The following is a 21,909-nucleotide window of genomic DNA, read 5'->3' on the forward strand; positions in this document are numbered from 1 at the left end:
AGTTCACAAGCTTTCAACGAGGAGATATAAATAGTCCAGTGCAAAGGATGACGGATCAGAAGGCTTCTGACTTCTCTAGGCCAACAGTGAAAGCAAGGAGGCAACAGAGCAGGTATAGAAATGTCAGTCGAAGCAAGGATACAATAAAGACATTTCCATCCCTGCACAGTTTCCAGAAACTGACCCCATAGGCATCCTTTCTCAAGGGGACGTGGGCGATGATATAAAAAGTAAGAAGGAGAAAACACGGGACACAAGAAGAAAGAGATCCAACACAGCAGACAAAGACAACCTCCAGGATAAGAGTGACGAGGGATCTCAAGATGACAGGTGAACCGCAGACAGGGCACGGCCGGCGCGGAGCGCGGCAGCAGCTCAAGTCCCAGGGGTGTGGACTGCAATCAACACAAGAGGCTTCCTGCTCCTGGACCCTCTTTCTAAGGCCAGGAGAGAATTCCCAGGTGAGCTGGCCCAGATTCTCACCTGGGCTTGTTTATCTCAGTGTGCTGATGAAGTGCCTCTTCTCCACTCCCCTCCATGCCCACAAAAGTATTCTGCTTGGACCTACTTCTGAGAGCAGGAGCAAAGCCATGGCGGGCTTCGAATCAAAAGTAAGCAGCAGTCACAGAGCAATTAAGCCCAGGCCACAACTACTGAGCCCGTGCACCTAGAGTCCACGCCCCACAACAAGGGAAGTCACCACGATGAGAAGCCCGTGTGCCGCAACTAGAAAGCCTGCACAGAGCAGCAAACACCCAGCACAGCCAAAAATTAATAGAGAACAGACTTGTGGACACAGTCGGGCAAGGAGAGGGTGGGAAGAATGGAGCCAGTGTCATGGGAACACATACATTACTATATGTAAAACAGACAGCCAATGGGGATTCTGCTGGATGACTCGGGAGCTCAAGCAGATGCTCTGTGACAACCTAGACAGGTGGGATAGGGTGGGAGGTGGAAGGGAGGTTTAAGAGCGAGGGGATATATGTATACCTAGGGCTGATGCATGTTGACATATGGCAGAAATCAACACAATATTGTAAAGTAATTATCCTTCGATAAAAAATAAAAAAATAAAAAAGCAGTAGTCTACTCCCCTAACTTCAATGATCATTCAGCTACTAGTCCAAACTACAGTCCTGGCAAATGCTACAGGACCCGCTTACAATCTTGCCCTCTGACACCCCAGAAGGGGCTCCAGTGAATTCATCAGACTGTGACCCAGAAACTGGTTATCTTTTCAGAGCTTTTCCAGAGGTAACATTACCCTCTCCCTACACAAGTAGGGGTGGGCTTGCTACTCAGCTCTTTAAAACTATATGTTATTCATGAATATGTACAGGAGGGGAGAAAAACTATGAAGAGAAGTGAGGGAATAATTAACACAAGTGCAGTGGAGAAAGCCGATTGCAACTGGGGAGGAACACACAGAGACTTCTAATGTGCCAGTAATATTTGTTAGTCTTGATAGGTGGATATCCACATATATCACCTTTTGCTTATTTTTTAATATACGTATATGTATTAGAATATTCTTCTTTATGGTGATACATTTTATAATATTTTAAGTAGTAAGTGAATTCTATTTAAATCAGTGATATTGTTTTATTATATTAAAACACTAAAGAGACCAAAAAATTTTCTTAAAATTTTTATGCTTGTAAATGTGAAATGTTATATGAAATGGGCAAATTCTATGTCACTGACCCAAGCTGATAGAATAAGAATTAGAGAATACAAATAATCCTATAATTTCTAAAGTTGAATCCATAATTTAAAACATTCCTACAAAGGAAACTTAGGGCCTAAATATTTTACCAGTGAATTCCACCAAATATTTATGAAAGGAATAATTCCAGTCTTACACAATCTCTTCTAAAGAAACGAAAAAGAGGTACTCTGAAGTAGTAATATCATACGACATCCCTTATATGTGGAATCTAAAAAGTGATACAAAAATTTCCATCCATTATCATTGTTTCTATTCAAGATTAAACTGAAGTTCATAACCAATACACAAGAGAAAAATAAAAGGATGGTAAAGAAATCCATAAAACAAAGTATTCACAGGTGATAAAGATCTTGCACTTAGAAAAAAACAGAAGCTTTTACATAAATTATTAAAATTAACAAAAGAAAAAGTAAGATTACTAGGTATAAGGTTCAGGTGCAGAAAACAATCATATTTCTGTGTTCTAGAAACAGTTTCTTTTTTTTTTTTTTTAATTTTCCATTTATTTTTATTAGTTCGAGGCTAATTACTTTACATCATTACAGTAGTTTTTGTTATACATTGAAATGAATTAGCCATGGGTTTACATGTATTCCCCATCCCAGTCCCCCCTCCCACCTCCCTCTCCACCCGATCCCTCTGGGTCTAGAAACAGTTTCTTAAAAGATACCAATTCAAAACAGCATCAAGAAAACTCAATTTCCTAAGAATAAATATAGTAAAAATATATAAGGCCTCCACATAGAAAACTGGAAAATATCATTCAAATAAGTTGGAATAATAATAAATAATAATTTAAAATGCCATCTTTATAGACCAGAAGACCCACCATTATAAAGACATCAATTCTCCCCAAAAAGCCAATAATAAACAAAACAATCTTAAAGAAGAGCAAGGTGTAAGAACCAACTATCAGCAAGAGTTATTATAAAGTACAGTAATTAAGACAGTGTTGCATTAGCTCAAGGATAGACAAAACAAAACAGAATAAAAGCTTCAAAGTAGACCACACACATACAGACATTTTTACAAAAATGGCACCATAGAGCAGTGGGAAAAGGATGGTCGCTGGTGAACTAGGCTAAGTAATTAGATGTCCACATGGACAAATGAAATTTGACTCCTATGTCATATCACAAACAAAATGAATCAATTCTAGGTGACTCAAGATCTGAAAACAAAATAATAAAGCTTTCTGAAAATAAAATAGGAGAATAAAAAAGCACCAGTTATAAATACAGGACTGGTTTTGTAATCTATGGGAACCCCTTAAAATTATAAACAGCAACAAACAGAGCATTAAATCAAGTGTGGGGCTTTAATGAGCATGGGCTCCAAGTGTCTGCACAGATCACATGCTGATGAAGCTGGCCCTCCAAGAAGCTAAAAGACTAGTAAATTGGACTACATAAAAACTAAGGACTCTTGTTCATTGAATGACACTCTTCTTTTTCAACTGCTCCATCTCTTTTTATTATAATCCTGTCCCCATGTTCCAGAATGAATAGTTATTTAATATACACACCACTGAATATTTACTGGAAGGCTTGATGCTGAAGCTGAAGCCATTGGATGCAAGGAGCCAACTCATTGGAAAAGACCCTGATGCTGGGAAAGATTGAAGGCAGGAGAAGGGGATGACAGATGAGATGGTTGGATGGCATCACTGACTCAAAGGACATGAGTATGAGCAAACTCCAGGAGATGGTGAAGGTCAGGGAAGCCTGGCGTGCTGTGGTCCATGGGGTCTCGGAGTCAGACACAACTGAGCGACAACAATAATAACAACAACACACACCACTCCTAAAATTGATCTTAACATTCCCATTTCTTTCTCAGTATATTAAAACAAAAGGGGGAAAAAGCTTTCAAAGAGATCACCCGGTTTAGTACACCCCAGGAAGAGCCACTTTACTAAACAACAGGAAACAAAACATGTCAGGAATCTGACCAAATACACAAAGCAGCAGGTAAGATTCCAGAAAGGAAAGAACGACTCCCAGGAGAACATACATAGATTCCTTCTAAACAACACTCTTGAGAGTGAAAAGTCAAACCTGAAAAATGGGAGAAGGTATTTGCATCACATACATCTGACAAAGACTCATATTCAGAATTCATAAAGAAGTCCTACAAATCTGCAAGAAAAAGACAATCTTTTTCTTGGGGACAAATAGTAAGAGGAAGAGGTGCTGAACCACATTAGTAATCAGCAAAATTAAAACAAAAATCATGCAGCCACTAAAACACTCACTAGAATAGTTAAAATTTGAAGGATTGACAACACCGACACCAACTGTTGGCAACTCCAAATCTGTCTAATTCTGTTGTTTTTCCCCGTAGCACTTATTACTTTATTTTTTTTCCCATTTATTTTTATTAGTTGGAGGCTAATCATCTTACAACATTGCAGTGGTTTTTGTCATACATTGAAATGAATTAGCCATGGATTTACATGTATTCCCCATCCCGGTCCCCCCTCCCACCTCCCTCTCCACCCCATCCCTCTGGGTCTTCCCAGTGCACCAGGCCTGAGCACTTGTCTCATGCATCCAACCTGGGCTGGTGATCTGTTTCACCCTAGATAATATACATGTTTCGATGCTGTTCTCTTGAAACATCCCACCCTCGCCTTCTCCCACAGAGTCCACAAGTCTGTTCTATACATCTGAGTCTCTTTTTCTTTTTTTGGATATAGGGTTATCGTTACCATCTTTCTAAATTCCATATATATGTGTTAGTATACTGTAATGGTCTTTATTTTTCTGGCTTACTTCGCTCTGTATAATGGGCTCCAGTTTCACCCATCTCATTAGAACTGATTTAAATGAATTCTTTTTAATGGCTGAGTAATATTCCATGGTGTATATGTACCACAGCTTCCTCATCCATTCGTCTGATGATGGGCATCTAGGTTGCTTCCATATCCTGGCTATTATAAACAGTGCTGCGATGAACACTGGGGTGCACGTGTCTCTTTCAAATCTGGCTTCCTCAGTGTGTATGCCTAGAAGTGGTATTGCTGGGTCATATGGCAGATCTATTTCCAGCTTTTTAAGGAATCTCCACACTGTTTTCCATAGTGGCTGTACTAATTTGCATTCCCACCAACAGTGTAAGAGGGTTAGCGACTAAACCACCAAGAGGTGTTAAAATTAACACCTTCTTGGTGGTTTAGTCGCTAAGTCATGTTTGACTCTTGCGACCCCGTGGACTGTAGCCCACTAAGTTCCTCTATCCATGGGATTTTAAAGGCAAGAATACTGGAGTGGGGAGCCATTTCCTTTTCCAGGGGATCTTTCCAACACAGGGATTGAACCCGGGTCTCCTGCACTGCAGGCAGATTCTTCACCAACTGAGCTACCAGGGAAGCCCTAACACCTTCTTATACACATATAAAAAAGGATTGATTGATTCTCAGCAAGCCTGTGACTCAACTAGGTCAAGGAAAGTGAACTATGGGACTTTCTGGAGTTATGGAAAAAGATCTGTTCTTTTGATAAGTTAGGTGAGTTGGAGCTGCTGTTGGTCATTTGGGTGTTATCCAATACAGAGGAAAGCACAGCTAAGAGATGAAGTTATATTTTTAAAGATGCTCTTTGAGCACTTGTATCTGATTTAGCTACACCTGAAGGCACATCCCTGGACTTTTAATTAGGTAAGTCCATCAATTTCCTTTATTGCTTAAATAATGTGTTTCTATACCCCCAACTAAAAGGAGATTCATCACTGTTACGAGATAGTAACAAAAAAAAAAATGGGAGACTGAAAAATAGTTCATTAATCATCCAAAATTACATTTATGAATAATTTATGACAATGGCACCAGTTTATGGTATGTCACATGAAAAAGGCGGGATACAGAAATATTATATAGTACACTGACTTTGGAAAAACTTCATATTACAAAACTTCATATTTTTATTCAAGTAGAATAAAAATTCAAAAAATTTAAGAGAGCATCTTTAGAAAATTATTTTTTCCTCTTTTTTCAACACTTCTGTATTTTTCAAAGTTCCTTTAATATATTTTAACACTTTTTATTGAGATATAAGTGACATACCATAAAATATTCAACCTTTTCAACTGTACAGTTTATTTTTTAGTATATTCACAAAATTATGCATTATCTAACAGCACATTTTCATCGCTCCAACAAAAAAGCCTTGCCATCAGCAGTCACTTCCTGTTCTCCCAAACTGCCAGCCTTAGCAATGACTAATTTATTTTCTATTTCTATGGATTTGTCTATTATGAACATTTCAAATGGAATCATAAAGTATGTGAACTTTTATGTCTGCTTCTTTCACTAAGCCTGTTTTCAAGGGTCATCCATGTTGTAACATGAATTAGTAACTTCATTCCTGTTTATGGCTGAATAATATTCCAACATACGGGTGTATCACATTTGATTATCCATTCATCCACTAACTGACATTTGAGTTGTTTCCACTTTGGGGCTATGATTTAAAAAAAGTTGCTATGAACATTCATGTACCAGTTTTCATGGGGATATACATCTCCAGTTCTGTTGGGGAAATACCTAGGAGTAGATAGATGGTTGAGTGCATTACTTTTATAATTTTTTAAAAAGCAAAAGGAATTGCTTTTTAATGGAAAATGTTGAATGTCAGTTGACACCAAGCTCAGGGTCACACAAATTCCTTCTCTTGCCAGAGAGGACAAGGTCCTACTGCAGAGAAGATAGCCACAGACAAAGAACAATGACCACTACTTTTTGACAAAGTCTCTACCAGGCATTTACGATAGCAAGATTTAATAATAATCATAATAATCAAGATGCCAGGGCTGGCATTAATAAAGTGAGTCTATAAGCTGCCTAAAATTCCTGTACTTACTGACCAGGCTAAAAATAAAGACAATATTTCCAACACTCTCCTGGTGGTCCAGTAGTTAAGAATCCACTTTGCAATGCAGGGGACATGGGTTCAATTCCTATTCAGGGAATGAAGATCCCACAAGCAACAGCAACTAACTGAACCAGCTGCAACTCCTGAAACGGACACAGCAGCTGAACCCACGCACCACAACTAGAGAGCCCATGGACCTCAACTACTGAAGTCCGCATGCCACAACGAGAGGGTCTGTACCCTGTAATGAAAGATCTGCATGACGTAGCAAAGATCCCGTGTGCCACAACCAAGACCCAGGGCAGCCAAATGAGTAAATAAATAGTGATTCTTTAAAGAAAGAAAACAGTATTTTCATATATATGCTTTTCATAGTTTTCCAGTTATCACTAGATTTTGTCACTGGATTCTTAGCACCTTTCACAAACTCAACCAGCATAACTTAAACATTTAATGCACCAATGCAAAAAAAAACTGTAGAACTAGGCGAGGTCGATCACTAACATAGCCTCCCTTCTGCTTTTAGGAAAAATAATCAAACCATGGGATAAGCAAACTGCTTAAAAATCTTAACATCAGAGTCAAACTCCTGGCCAAATAGTCATCTTATTCTTCCCATCATCTTAATGTCTTTGGGTGGATTTTCCTGCACACCACATGCATTTGTTCCATAATCCACCTGGCCAAGAAAAGACAAAGTATTTTATTTCACATGCAAACAATGCTAAAGCAACATATTCTAATAAACCTGAAACTCTATATTACATGCTTTGCATGTTACAAATTCCTTATGGCTCCAACAGTAATCCAATGTTATAGAAGTATCAATCCAATGGCTAAGAAAAAAAGTAGAACACTCATGTCACGATTTATAGTACAAAGAGTGAGTTTCTAGGATATCTGTCTTTAAATTCCATCTCAGCCACTAGACAAATTCCTTAAACTTTCTGAATCTCAATTTCCCAATAAAGTGTGCCTAAAAACAATAAAAGGTGTCTAAACGGGCTTTCCAGGTGGCTCAGTGGTAAAGAATCTGCCTGCCAAGACACAGGAGATACAGATCTGATCCCTGGGTCAGGAAGACCCCCTAGAGGAGGGCACGGCAGCCCACTCCAGTGCTCTTGCTGGAGAATCCCATGGACAGAGGAGCCTGGCGGGCTACAGTCCATGGGGTTGCAGAGAGTCAGACACGACTAAGCACACATGCAAAGACAATATACTTTCAGAATTGCTATGAGAGATAAAACCAACAGTTTGGCATAAAACAACTGCTGCTACTGTTATTATTAGTTATATCATTAATACTAAAGTGGTTCTACTATGGTTACCCTTAGATGACTGGTAAAATATAAGGGAAAAATCTGCTGCTCTGGAAGGCAAATAGCGATCCTGCTCTTATTCTCACCCCAGTGTAAAAATAAAGAGATGTTACCATAAGACTTGGTGTAGAAAATCAAAAAGTCTAAGGGCTTACTTCACCTGTGTTAGAAATAAAAATGGTCTAGTCATTTTGGTTCATAATTCACACATGATTATTTCAAAATTAATATATCCCCTTTAATATATCAATAGGAAAAACCCATTTTAATAAAAGATTTAAATTGTTTTATTCTATGGCATGTTATGAAAGGGAAAAAAATCACTTACGGAAAGAATCACAAGCACTGAATCTATATGGAGAGAAGAATAGGGATTATCTGGACTCCTGCACATTAAATACAAACGATCCAACATGTCGCTGTATTTGAATGAATCACTGACAGTCACTACTAAAATGAAAGTTCAGGGACTAATTATATACATCTATTCATCTGTTGTTAGCTGACTCTGAGGAAAGAGGACAAATGTACAGTACAGCTCAGTACTACTACTGAATTCAGGCATTCAGTCACTGAACACCAAATCTCTGGAGTTCTCTAAATAACCACTTAGTCAAATTTCTAACAAAGTCTACATCATAATGCTGTATCATATGATGAGAATAATTCTGAGACACTGTTATTTCTTAATTCAACAAAAATACTCTGTTAGTTCCATCTAATAGAGTCTTATTAGCTAGGTGAGAATTTAAATCCCAGGGAAGGAGCCATTATGCCCCATATTCTCTGAAATGTAAAACCCTAGATTTAAAGAGACAAAACTCTAAAATACATAGGAACGGTGCATCCACAAATTCACAAGGCGAATCAGTGGCTTGTGGACATATTTTTCTTAAAAGACACAAAAGCCAGTCCTTTCATCAGTCAAGCAAACTCAAATTCTAAACGATGATCAGTCCCTGGTAATTACCAACCCGTGATACTGTGCTGACCTGACCTTCCTCTCTCTCTCCTAATACTGGCTCCATCGCCCACTTATACTTTTCCACACATCCAAATCCATGCATTTACCACTCTGGGTTTTTAACTTCTGGAACAAACAATACTAATGGGAAGATGAAAACAACAGTTGAAAAGAGAAAAATCAAGATCAAAACATTTCACAATTAAAAGGGAAAATAACACAATTTTTACTGAATACCAGTAAATCAACCAGAATCCATGGAAAAATATCAAATACTTATAACACATGACAACTTCTTGTAGATACACATGCATATACAGATGATATGTACTATATAGCATACATCTGTCTATATATGTACATGTATATTTATGTATCTCTACCCTCCTTCTCCAGCGATTTCAGACAAGTACCTAGCTCTGGAGAAAACCCTCTATGGAATTACATTTTTGCTTCTTGTATGGAGTATTACATCATTATAATAATAAGCAGTATTCTCTTTAATTAGGTCAAAACCTTCTTCAGTAAACACCATGAATAATAATTTTGGGATAACAGTGATACAATAAAAGGAGAGGAAGCAAACAGTATTTTCTTTTAAATATAGCCATTAAATTATCTGAAGCTAATCAAGCCCTGAAACTTGTTTCATGAAAATAGACACATCTTAATTTAGAATTAAGAAAAAAAAACTCTAGGAAGTGTCACTTTACATACAAAATGTGAGAAGGTAAAGAAACAAAAAAGGCAACTTTCACATGCACCTAAAAAGCTGCATTCCATCAAAACAGACCACTGTGCCTATATTTACCATACCTGAACATACTGTTCTGCCGTGCTGCATGTTAATAAAAAATACAAAACAAAAATGGGGAAATATTAGCAGAATAAAACATAAAACTCTTGCATGGAGAATTTTAAAAAATCAATTCAAAAGCTTTTATATCTACTATCTAACATGGATTCGTCACTTAACATTTTGTTTTTAACAAACCATGTATCTCTTGCTTTTGAATGGAATAACTCCCTGAGACAATTTAATTTTTAAAACATTTTATCCTTTTCAGATTTCAGAGTAAGTTATTGTAAGATCCTGGAGACAAGAGTCTCCTTTTAAGTCAACCGCTTAATTCACTTATTAAAGCAACACGCAGCATAAAGAAGCAGAGACATGACTTCTAGGTTGTGTCTCTTTGCTGCTGTTTTAAAAAATAAAGATTTCAGACATTATTAGGCATTAGGCAAAAATAACCATTTTCAAAGTGGAATACTACTTCAAATTTAGAATAATAAAACCAAGTCTGTAGCATCAGATAAGTATTGGATTGGCCCAAAAGTTCGTTCAGGTTTTCCCATTCTATCTTATGGAAAAAGCCAAGCAAACTTTTGGGCCAAACCAATAATAAACACTTTAAGTGAAAAATATAAGAAACTGACTGAGTTGTTCATCGTTCTTGGTTCTGAAGGGATAGGCTTCCATTTAAAATGTCTCAGTATAAATACTCAAAAATATTGTGACTACTGATGTAGCGTCACTAGCATCCCAGCCCACGTGGCCAGCGGGCTCGCCCCGCCCCGCACTCACTTCTCTTCTGAGACGCGGCCTGCAGGCACGCCGTCACAACATCACAGCTTCTCTGCACTTTGTGCACAAGCCGATCTTTCTGCTTCAGCTGCCGAAGTAACTTCGCTGACTGAATGCCAATCCTGTATTTTAGTTCTCGAAGGATCATCTCCAGTTCATTCGTGTCTATCAGCAAAATGGAAAATAGAACAATAAATACTCTGAGAGGAATACAAATTCCAATATGATACTGATCATAAGATAAATCTCTGAAACAACCTTTAAACCAAGCAATTCTGAATCTTCACCCAGGATTACATATACATACTCAGCTAAGAGATTCTGATGAAATAAATCACTCATCTATTTCCTGCCCTGTCCAAGTAAATACAGTAAAAAAGTGTTATTCTTGAGGCTACCTGTAACATGTAAGCAAAGAATCTTAAGATATAAATTTGCAACCAGAGCTGGATGTTTCATTGACTCAAAATTGTATTATTAAAGTGCTCAGACAGTAAACTTGCAAGAAAAGAGAATATTCTAGTCTGTTAAATCAGTGATAAACCTAACAGCTGATAACAACATTTTTAAGTACTCAGCTTTGTAAATGATCAGTTAAAAGTAGGTAATACTGCATTTTCTAATGTAGATACATGCAGTGATGACCATTTTGTTTCAAATACAGTCTTCCAATAGCTTGACTATTGGGACAGTACTTCACATCCACATACAATAGAAAATATATTTCCTTCAATCAGATAAATAAAAAATAGTTCACATCCATAAAACTAATACTCTCAATATCAGTTTTTCTACAAAAGAAAAAAGACGAGAATCAGAAGCCATCACAACATTTACATGAATAATCATTACAATTTGGGAGTTTTGTTAATCATATTTAATGTTATCATTAGTCACCATACTGTGACCTGCCAGGCGAGTGAAGCCTTCTACTTCACGTGGCCCTCATTAGAGGTCCTGTGTGCGGTTTGGATCTACTCATTCTGAAAGAGATTTAGAGAAACTAGAGAGGATCAGAGAGACAAAAGAAATGTTCAAAAGTAAGAAAAATATTCCAGAGATCAAAGGAAGTGAACTTTGGGGGTCTGAGTAACACAAGTGGAGGGGGTATTTGCGCTAACAGCTGTCATCCTCAGCTGACCTCATTATGAAAAATGCATTTGACCCTGAGTTAAAAAACACTGCCTTTAGATTAATCAACGATCTGTCTGATCTTAGACAAGGCAGTACTCCAGGTCTCAAATTATACAAGATTATTCTGGGAAACAAATGTGAATAGCGTTTATAAACATTAATATAAAGAGCAATAAAGTAAAAATAGGAATTGCTATGAAGAAGAGAACAAAAGTCCATTATTTCTCTCACCTTGAGCTCAAATGCGGTGAGATATAATAAGAAGTAACAACACACTTAGGTTAATTGAAAATACTTGGGTTCTGAGCATTAAATACGGAGTCAAGCAACAGGAAAACACCAGAGACTCTTTAAACCTATATTCCTTCAAATAGAGCAAATTTGAATGTTTAAAGTTGTTCCTTCTAGAAACAAAAGAGGTAGGAATATCATCATCTTGCATTTAAATTACACTTTCCTTCCACAAAAGAGTGATTTTCAGTGACTCTTAAGGTACCTATAGCTCTATGATTTTGAATAATATGCACTGTCCAAAATAGGAAAAATCATCATAGTTGAATTTGAAAATGTCTTTTACAGCAATGTCTGCTGGTATATAAATATCTGGAAGATAGAAATAAGGTCTCCTTTATCTTTATATGTCCCACAGCATCAGCTCCTAACACAGTGTTAAATAAATGAGGAAAACTGAAGAGATCATCAACTGATCATCATCAGTGATCATCATCAATGATTATCATCTCCTCTTTAAGGAACTCTAGTGTATATAATAATAAAAATAAGCATTATCAACTCGATGGACATGAGTTTGAGCAAGCTCCGGGAGTTGGTAATAGACGGGGAAGCCTGGCATGCTGCAGTCCATGGGGTTGCCAGGAGTCAGACACAACTAAGCTACTGAACTGAACATTTATTGAGCACTTCAAACACATTAACTTACATAAGTCTCACTTCCTCGCTATAAAGCAGTAGTCTTTTCTTTTGTTGAAGTATAGTTGATTCACAGTATTTGTATTAATTAAGATATACAGCAAAGTGATTCAGTTTATATTTTTTTAATTCTTTTCCACTATAGGTTACTACAAGATATAGTTCCCTGTGCTATATAGTAAATCTTTGTTGTTTAGCTATTTTATATATAGAAGTATGCATCTGTTAATCCCCTACTGCTAATTTATCCATTCCCCCTGGCTTTCCCTTTGATAATCATAAATTTGTTTTCTATGTCTGTGAGCCTGTTGCTATTTTGTAAGTAACTTCATTTGTATTATTTGTTAGATTCCACATATAAGTGATACTGTATATTTGTCTTTCTCTGCCTGACTGATGAAGCAGTAGCATTATTATCCCTATTTGTAGATAAGGAAAATGAGACTCAGGTTAAAGAGCACAGCGAGCGGCAGGATGTTAACTCAAGCTGACTCCAAAGTTCACGCCCTTAATGAAAACAGTGAGAAGAGCACCTGGATTTCCTGAGAAACCATTGTGGTGCCTCACATAAATAAATGACCCACACGTGCTAAATGTCCAAATAGGTGCCACAGCAAAATCCCTAACAGAGGGAGAAGAGAATTAACACACAGGTTATCTACTTTATAAGAGAGTCTTAACTGTTTTATGTCAGGAAGGATTTTTTTGATGCTGAAAAAAATCAAATAACCTAATAAGATGTAAAATTATTTCAGTAGACAGCAGTTTCCATCACTTGATTCTTCATTCTTAGTGTTCTGATGATGTTTATTGATAAAGGTGTGTATCTGTGTGTGTGTAGGATTGTTATAATATGGCATCAGGCTCTTCCTTATAGAGTCAACTACAAAAAAAGAAGAGATTATTAAGCAGTTTAAGACTGGGACTTGGACAAAACTGGTCTTATAAGTCTTAGAATGATTAGGAGAGTGGTCACTCATTGTGATCTGTATTTCCAAAACTGTGACCTCTTCCTTAAACTTTAGCTTGCCAAATTTCCTCTTCCAAAAGGAAATTACTAATCCACAAAATTCTCTCAGTAATGAAAAGTGAATAGCCTTGTGAAAAAAATGAAAAGCCAAATTAATTCTTCAAAACTGATTTTGCTGGATTCTGAAAGAACTATTGCCCTACGGAACTTCTTGGCATAAACAGACACTCTGATAACAGCCAAATAATGGTATAAAATTAAATGGCACGACTCCAGCTAACCTCTCAGGCAGGGGGAGGAAGGTGGAAGCCATTTGTAACAATCAGCTGGGGGGAAAAAAATCTTCAGGGGAAGCCAAAAGAGGAAGCTGAAAGCTATTTACACAGATTTCAGAAAGCAGACAGATTTACTGGGTTTCTAGTTTCTTTTCCCCTCTGGTACCAGTGAGACTGATCTTATAACAGGAGACAGGAGACCACGCCATAGTATTCTTGTTCCTCCCTTTCCTAGCACAAGGACATTAATTCAAGAAATGTTATGATAGCTTAGCATTTGTTTTCCACACCTCACTTCATTTTGTAAATTGAGGTCTGGATATATCTGTACAAAAAGATAATTGTAAGTAAGTGTAAGTGCCTGAAAGGCAAGTTGAGGGGGGAAAAATTTTCCCAATTAGGACAGGACAGCATCATCAGAGTATGATAACAAAAGAAACACCAAATTAACCTCTGCCCCCAAAAGTCAAGGCCATTTTCTGATCGACTTCTTCAACTGAAGGTTCCAGCACTTAAATGCTATGATAATTACATTGCTCTAGGGCCCTCCACTAACCCGCCACCCAAGGGGGGAAAAAAAAATCCACTTAGTGAGCTTCTTGAAATCAGGCGTTCTAAGAAATGGATTTCACACATTCTGCTTAGAAGTTGCATTATTGAATTATTCTGCCTCACTAAATACTATCCAAGTATGTACAAAGAAGGCGGATTTTTTTAAAAAGCGGCTGTTTTTTTCTTCTTAAACCAGCCCCGAGGGTCGCCTCTATTCCTCCTGGGGCCCCTCTAGGTAATTTCAGATGGATAAATCAGAAACTCCAAACCCGTCTTAACAGCTGTTCTGGTGAAATTAGAATCTGGACGGCCTCTCGCCTCCAGCCTCTGCAAACACGAGGATGGGGAAGGGGTCGGGGAGTGGGCGAGACCCGTGGCTACCATTCCAACAAGTGATGCTTCACTCGCCAACTCGAGAGAGAATGGGGGCGGGGGGGCGGGGTGGCGTAAGAACCAAGACTAGTTATGAATCCGTGACACTGGCCAGCCGCGACAGATCGAAGGAGACGGACGCCCTAAACACAGTATCCCCGGGCGCTCGGGCCATCAGCACAGGTGCGCACAGGTGCGCGCCGGCTGACCTGGAGGGGGCTCTGCACAGGGGCGCTCCCCGCGCACCCCCAGCCGCCCCGGCCTCACCTTTCTGCCGCAGGTACTGCATCTGGTGCCGCGGGCTCGGCCGCTCCTGCAGCTCCTGCAGCACGCGGGAGTCGCCGGCGCCGCCGCGGCCGCCCAGGAACACGTCGGAGCCGGAGGCCTCGGTGGAGCTGTCGAGGCTGTCCCGGCGCCGCCGGCGGCCCCGCGGCCCGCGGCCTCCGCCGACCGCCTCCTCCTCCTCGGCGCAGCTGTACAGTTCGGTCAGCAGCCCGCTCACCAGGGACGCCGTGCGGCTGCCCCGTGGCTCGCCGGGCTCCGGCTCCTCCTCGCCCTCCCAGGCGTCCCCGGAGCCCCGCGCGCGCTCCGCCGGAGGAGCTCCGCGCCCCGAGTCCTCCGGCCTCGCCTCGGGCTGCGGGCGCCACGTCTGGCCCCCGCCGGCCGGCAGGACCTCCATGGCCCCCGGTCCCGCCGCTTCTCCCGCGGTGCCACGCCGGCCAGTTCCGGGAGGAGGCGCGGCCTCGGCCCCGCAGCCGGTGTCCGGGCCGGGCGCGGCGCCAGCGGGCTCCGGATCCCCCGGTGGCCGACCTCCCCGGGGTCGGAACCCGCGCCGCAGCTCCTCGGCCCCGGGCGGGGAGGAGAGGGGGGCGGCCACGCCAGTGGATGCCTGGGTTCACCTGCCGCAGGTGAGGCCCGCCGGAGCCCGGGAGCACTGTCTAAAGAGAGCCGAGGAGCAGGATGTGGCCAGAACGTATCAGGATAAAGCCCTCAGCCCGGAGGGGGAAGGGCGCTCTGGCTGCCGCCGCCTTCACTTGCATGTAAGTGATTAACTCAAAAAGCGGGCAACTCTTGCATCCTGTTCAGCCGCCAGTAGGAAAAGGTGCCTGGGAGACTTCCAAACAAAAACACCCAGCTAACAGGCCGAGGCCGGGAGCTCCCTCCTTCACATACTCCTTCTCAAAGCCAGCCCTTCTCACCTTCCCACCTGAGTCGGACACGACTGAGCGACTAAGCACTGCCCAAAGGCGTTTCTTAGTTCAGATTCCGACAGTAACCTTTCCGAAGATCTGGCATGTACTTGAGATTTAGTAACACGGTAAAATTTTTTCCTTCGGAGAATTAAGATTAACAAAGGTTCTTTCACCTAGATTAAGATCGACTAAATCTCTGGCACAAGAGCCAACAGAAGGGGGATTTAATAAATATTACCAGAAGACAAAACTAATAAATTGACGCTGCTGATTCTATCAGTAAAATAAGAAGTTTACATGATACCCTAGACCTCCGTGGAAGAACTGGATGCCCCTCCACTGTAGATATTTTTGTGAATTATTAATTATTGTCAGTGTTTTCATGTGCCAGGGAGTGTTCTGACTTCTTTGCATGAATCCTCCCATTTAATTCACACTTTAACACAATGAAGGAGTGAGCACATTTGGGATGATGGGGAGCCCACACTGGGCAGCCTGCGGGATCTTAGTTCCCTGAACAGAGATCAAACCTTCACTGCCTGCTTTGGAAGCCCAGAATCTTCACTACTGGACCACCAGGGAAATCCCTGGCTTGACATATAACATTATATTAGTTTCAGGGATACAACATAGTGATTTGACATTTGTACATGTTGCAAAATGATCACCACAGTAAGACTAGTTCATATATGTTCCCATACACTTATAATGGTAAGAACTATTTGTTTTTCCCCTCACTCTTCAGATGAGAGAGCTGAAGCACAGAAATGCTGAATCACTGGCCATTCACAGTCAAGTGAATTTTCCTTAAAACTTAGTGTCTGGCTCTCATTATGGATGAATATATATTTCGTTATGGATAAGTATGTATTTGTCTATCTCCTAATGCTGTTCTGTTACCTCAGATGTGCAGATGACACCACCCTTATGGCAGAAAGCGAAGAAGAACTAAAGAGCCTCTTGGTGAAAGTGAAAGAGGAGAGTGAAAAAGTTGGCTTAAAGCTCAACATTCACAGAAACCAAGATCATGGTATCCGGTCCCATCACTTCATGGCAAACAGATGGGGAAACAATGGAAACAGTGACAGACTTTATTGTCTTGGGCTGTAAAATCACTGCAATGGTGACTGCAGCCATGAAATTAAAAGATGCTGGCACCTTAGAAGAAAAACTATGACCAACCTAGACAGTATATTAAAAAGCAGAGACATTATTTTGCCCTCAAAGGTTCATCTAGTCAAAGCTATGGTTTTTCCAGTAGTCATGTATGGATGTGAGAGTTGGACTATAAAGAAAGCTGAGTGCCGAAGAATTAATGCTTTTGAACTGTGGTGTTGGAGAAGACTCTTGAGAGTCCCTTGGACTGCAAGGAGATCCAACCAGTCAATCCTAAAGAAAATCAGCCCTGAATATTTGTTGAAAGGACTGATACTGAAGCTGAAGCTCCAATACTTTGGCTACCTGATGCCAAGAACAACTCATTGGAAAAGACCCTGATGCTGAGAAAGATTGAAGGAGGGAGGAGAAGGGGATGACAGAGGATGAGATGGTTGGATGGCATCACAGACTTGATGGACAAGGGTGTGAGCAAGCTCCGGGAGTTGGTGATGGACAGGGAGGCCTGGTGTGCTGGAGTCCATGGGGTCGCAGAGAGTCAGACACAACTGAGCAACTGAACTGAACTAATGCTGTTAAATACTTGCATATTTTTTAAAGGAACAACAATGTACCTGGTAAACAATGGTGGTGTTTCATGTTTGTTCAGTACACTTTTTACTTTCCAAGGCACTTGCATAATAGAGCCTGTAGAAACCCGATGTCCTTTGGCACCGCCACCAAAATATATGTAAAGAGTGAGAGCAATAAGACTTTTAGAAACTGGAGTTAATTATAAGGGAAGCAGAAGTTTAATAACTTTAATGTAACCAGAATTTAAAATTGCACTAGAAATAGTATTTTTTGGTTTTATAACTGTATTAACTACTACTATATCCATTTAACTTTAAAATGTATGCAATAGAAGGAATGGAATTATTTGTTATTTTGTTGTTGTTTTTGTTTTTTAAGGGTTTTTTTTTCCCTGTTGTCTCCGGCATGGCATTTGAGTCCTGAAATTGTTCCTTCAGATGTCAAACATTGCAACAAGCAAGACTTAAGCAAAGAGAAACACTGAGATTGAATCTCTCTTCTTAGCTGATTTCCCAGCCCTTTCTCCCTATCTCCACCTAGTAAGAGAAGTGATAACTACTAGTCTTCAGCACAATTCACATCCAGGGTATCACTATCAGGACCTGTAAAGAAACTCAAAGTGAGCAGAAGGGGGTGGTGAAAGAGGCCAGGACACAGTATGCCATTGACAGTCAACATTTCTAAATTAATCAGAACTTCAATATCATCTCCTGTTCCTGAGGAGAGAAAACTGGCAAAATAAAAACTAACAAGGAGAGTAGATTCAAGCACCTTGCTCTCGTTGGAATGATCTTGGCCCAGATAGCCATGTGACTCTTTTCTCACCAGGTCAGGTCTCTGTTTAAATATCTTCTCCATGAATCCTTTCTAACTGCCCCGTTTAAAACTGCAGCTCTCTACCCCATCAGTATTCCCTTCTTCCCCCTCTTTGTTCTCTTTTTTCCCATAGCACTCACCACCTTCCAACATATTATAACATCGATGGATTTATTTTATTCTCTGTCTTCTGCCAGTAAATTATAAGCTCTTGAAAGCAGACAGTTTTGTTCACTGAGGTATGCCCACCACTTGGAACAGATGCTAGTGCATTATATGTACTCAATAAATATGTGTTGAATTAATTAACTGAATGAATAACATGAAAACTAGAGAAAAGATCAGCCAATTACCTGCTTTCGTAAGAAAAGTGAATTCTATTAAACAGAATCCTAGGAGAGGTGTTGATGAAAGCAGTCCATTTTTGTACCCTGCTTTTCTGCTATCCCAGTGATAGGAAGGACTGCAATGAGTTCCCTAAAGGTCTGAAGTCAACTAATTGGATATGAGAGAGAACCACTGGCTAGACAGAATATGATTTCAAACTGATTCATGACTAATTAATAGCTTAAATTAAATTTACTATGGTTGACTATGCTAATAATCAGCATTTTGTTTGAAGCTTTAGTTTTAATATTTAAACAATTATATTAATTATTTTATCAGATATAAGGTCTAGTATTGCATTATATTTACAAGAAGCTAAGAAGCATCTATCTCAAAGTTGAGGGTAATTTACTATAATCTATAGAATGTAATTTATATAAATCTGTATACAAGATACAGACTATGAACATTTAAATTCTTTCCAAACCTGTATCACAGTCTTGCCAATAACCTTCTGTTCACCTGTCGTTTAAAACTACCTTAACAAGACTCTCAACATTTTTGATAACTTGATAATTTTTTTCAGCATGTGCAAACACGTAAAGACTAAATTGCTATGATGAAAATTATGATGATTCTTGGAATGGCTGATTCGTAGAATCTAACAGTTAACCTTTTACTCTAATCCTTCAGGGATTACTCATTTTTGAGTCACAAGAGAAATGCACAGGATCAGTGCCCGGTTTCAGCTTTTCAGCGTGGAAGTTCACTCTTGCTCAAAATTAATTACTGATTACAATTTATTTATATCCTTGGAATGCAAGACAATTTCTGTTTTCAATTTAATAACTCTACATGAAGAATCATAGTTTTCAATCCAAAAAGCTGGGATAAGAGGTAAAAAGAGGATTTCATACTTTAAAAGCCACCAAGCCTTAGACAGACCCCTTGGGAAATATGTAGTAATGCATAGTGGACAGTAGAAAGACATTTAAGTCATAAAATTTGAGTGCTTAGAGAACTTTGGAGATCTCATTTGACTAGTGCTTAAAAATTATTATACTATATTTCAAAGTGACAGACTATAACCTCAACTCTGCAATAGTTAGGGGAAAAAATGTGACTGCTCAATGCATATAAGCTGGGAACTGAATCTCTCACCTCTCACCCATATTCAAGTGACATTCCTTGAAAATGAGATGTCTATTGTGCCAGCAGTTAGGTAGTCACTGACAAAGGCTGACTAATATCATTTGCCTAAACTGCTTTGTCTAAGTCCTTGCTTCGTGCCTCTCATGAATGCTTTCTGATGGAAAGATCTTCACACTTTGAGCCTGTTCCTACAAGTCTGTCTCTGTGCCTCCACCCCAGACCTCCCCTTCTCCAATCTCCCAGTCATTTTCCCTCCAGGGTGATGAACAGCCTGCAGACGCCGTTCATGATTGCCACTGAGTGCATGTACATTCTAACCTTAGATCATTTCTTTCTACATAAACTGGATGGTCAGGTGCACTACCCAAAGCTCTGCCCATTGAAAGGTTTTCTCTCACCACTGTCATTCAAGGCCAAGCCCAAGGGAGGCTGTAACGCAACCATCACCCACCCATGTACCAAGCTGTTTTATCCTAAAACCAAGTCCAGGCTTTCTCCTCTTTCGACTGGTCTTTAGTCCCACAGGTGTGAGCCGAGGTAGGAGTACAGGGTAACCACAGTGAGTGAGATGGGAGTCTGCGCTATCTCTTCATGCATCTGCGCCCGTATTAGTGCTTAGTTCGAGATGTACCAGTTCATCTTACGTAGAACTACTGCTGAGGCTTCCCTGGTGACTCCGTCGGTACAGAGTCCGCCTGCAATGTGGGAGACCTGGGTTCAATCCCTGGGTGGGGAAGAGCCGCTGGAGGACGGCATGGCAACCCACTCCAGTGTTCTTGCCTAGAGCATCTCATGGACAGAGGAGCCTGGCGGGCTACAGTCCATGGGGTCGCAAAGAGCTGGACACGACTGGGAAACGAAGCACAGCACAGCGGCAGAACTACTGCTGATGCTGACCAGCTCTGTGACTTGAGGATCCTAGCGAACCCAACTGGTGATGGACAGCTCAGGAAGCATCGTCATTTTAGTGCCTCGTGGTCAAGAGTCCCATTTCAGTACGTTAGGAGCCGTTTTTCAAAAGATGTGTAATTCCTGCTATAGGTAGCATAACTTTGCTCCAAAGTCCCAGGAGTCTGTGTTGTGATCTTCCTATTGGAGTGAGCTTCACATTGCATCTTTTCTCATCACTGACACCTGGAGTACCATAGCGTCTGCCAGAATGCATGGCCCAAGCAGAAGGGCTATGCGCACCACGAGTGGGAACTGCCACCAGGAAAGACTGCGAGGTATGACCTCTGCAGTTCTACAGATCTGCATTATCGGCAAGTCCCCAGGCTTGGTTTAACTTTGTTGTCATCAACTTGAAACTACTAAAAATATTTTCTTTCAGCTTGTGTTTTGTAAGTGAAGTCCCAGGGGACAATGGAAGGCGTGCATAAACAGTGGAGATAAACCAGGATTGGGGGTAGAGCAGGCAGTAGCCAAGCACCAAGAAATTGTCATACCCCGTCTCCAGGCAGGCCAGAGAGCCTCAGGGCCCCCAGGTGAGCAGGCAGAGACCAGAGCCCGGGCTGGTGGCAGCAACAGTGCAGAGAACAGTAGAAAAGCAGCAGCCAGCAGCAGGAGGAAAGGAAGATATTCTACTTAAAACTGGTACTGAGACCTACCGTAAGGGTATAGCTTGCCCATCTGTTCCCCAACAATGTTTGCACAGATCTCTGAGATTCAGGACAGGAACTGCCAGCTTTCAGGCAATACACTTTGTCAGTAAATCACTACAAAATAAAAGCACACATATGGATATTGAAATAAGGCATACCAGAAGATTATTAGAGTTCTTCAAAGAGTTTAGAGTCTCTGGTTTTGAAAACTTCTACAATGTGGCAAAGCAAATATCCATGAGCTTAGATAGAAATTAAATTTAAAGATCACTGCATGGAGACTTCCCTGGTGGTGACGTGGATAAGAATCTGCCTGCCAATGCAGGAGCACAGGTCCCCTGCAATCCTTGGTCCGGGAAGATTCCACACGTCACTGAGCAACTACTGAAGTTCATGTGCCTAGAGCCTGTGTTCCACGAGAGAGGCC

General features: G+C 40.5%; 1 protein-coding gene across 2 annotated transcripts in view; it reads right to left on the reverse strand.

Moving 5' to 3' along the window:
* TBC1D30 (TBC1 domain family member 30) overlaps nucleotides 1-21,612 on the reverse strand; it is a 92,410-nt gene extending 70,798 nt beyond the window's left edge. Inside the window, exons 1-2 of one of the 2 annotated variants that reach the window (XM_020882819.2) lie at nucleotides 21,489-21,612; nucleotides 10,472-10,636 (exon numbers count right to left, since the gene is read on the reverse strand). In XM_020882819.2, the coding sequence (XP_020738478.2) occupies nucleotides 10,472-10,636; nucleotides 21,489-21,510 (187 nt within the window). In that variant the 5' untranslated portion in view covers nucleotides 21,511-21,612. Of the gene's footprint in view, nucleotides 1-10,471; nucleotides 10,637-14,971; nucleotides 15,587-21,488 lie in introns of those variants that run through there. The other variant, XM_070454652.1, reaches the window with a different exon arrangement.
* Nucleotides 21,613-21,909: the final 297 nt, after the last annotated feature.

Source organism: Odocoileus virginianus, chromosome 24 (assembly GCF_023699985.2).
Source record: "Odocoileus virginianus isolate 20LAN1187 ecotype Illinois chromosome 24, Ovbor_1.2, whole genome shotgun sequence".
NCBI classification, from domain to species: Eukaryota; Metazoa; Chordata; class Mammalia; order Artiodactyla; family Cervidae; genus Odocoileus; species Odocoileus virginianus.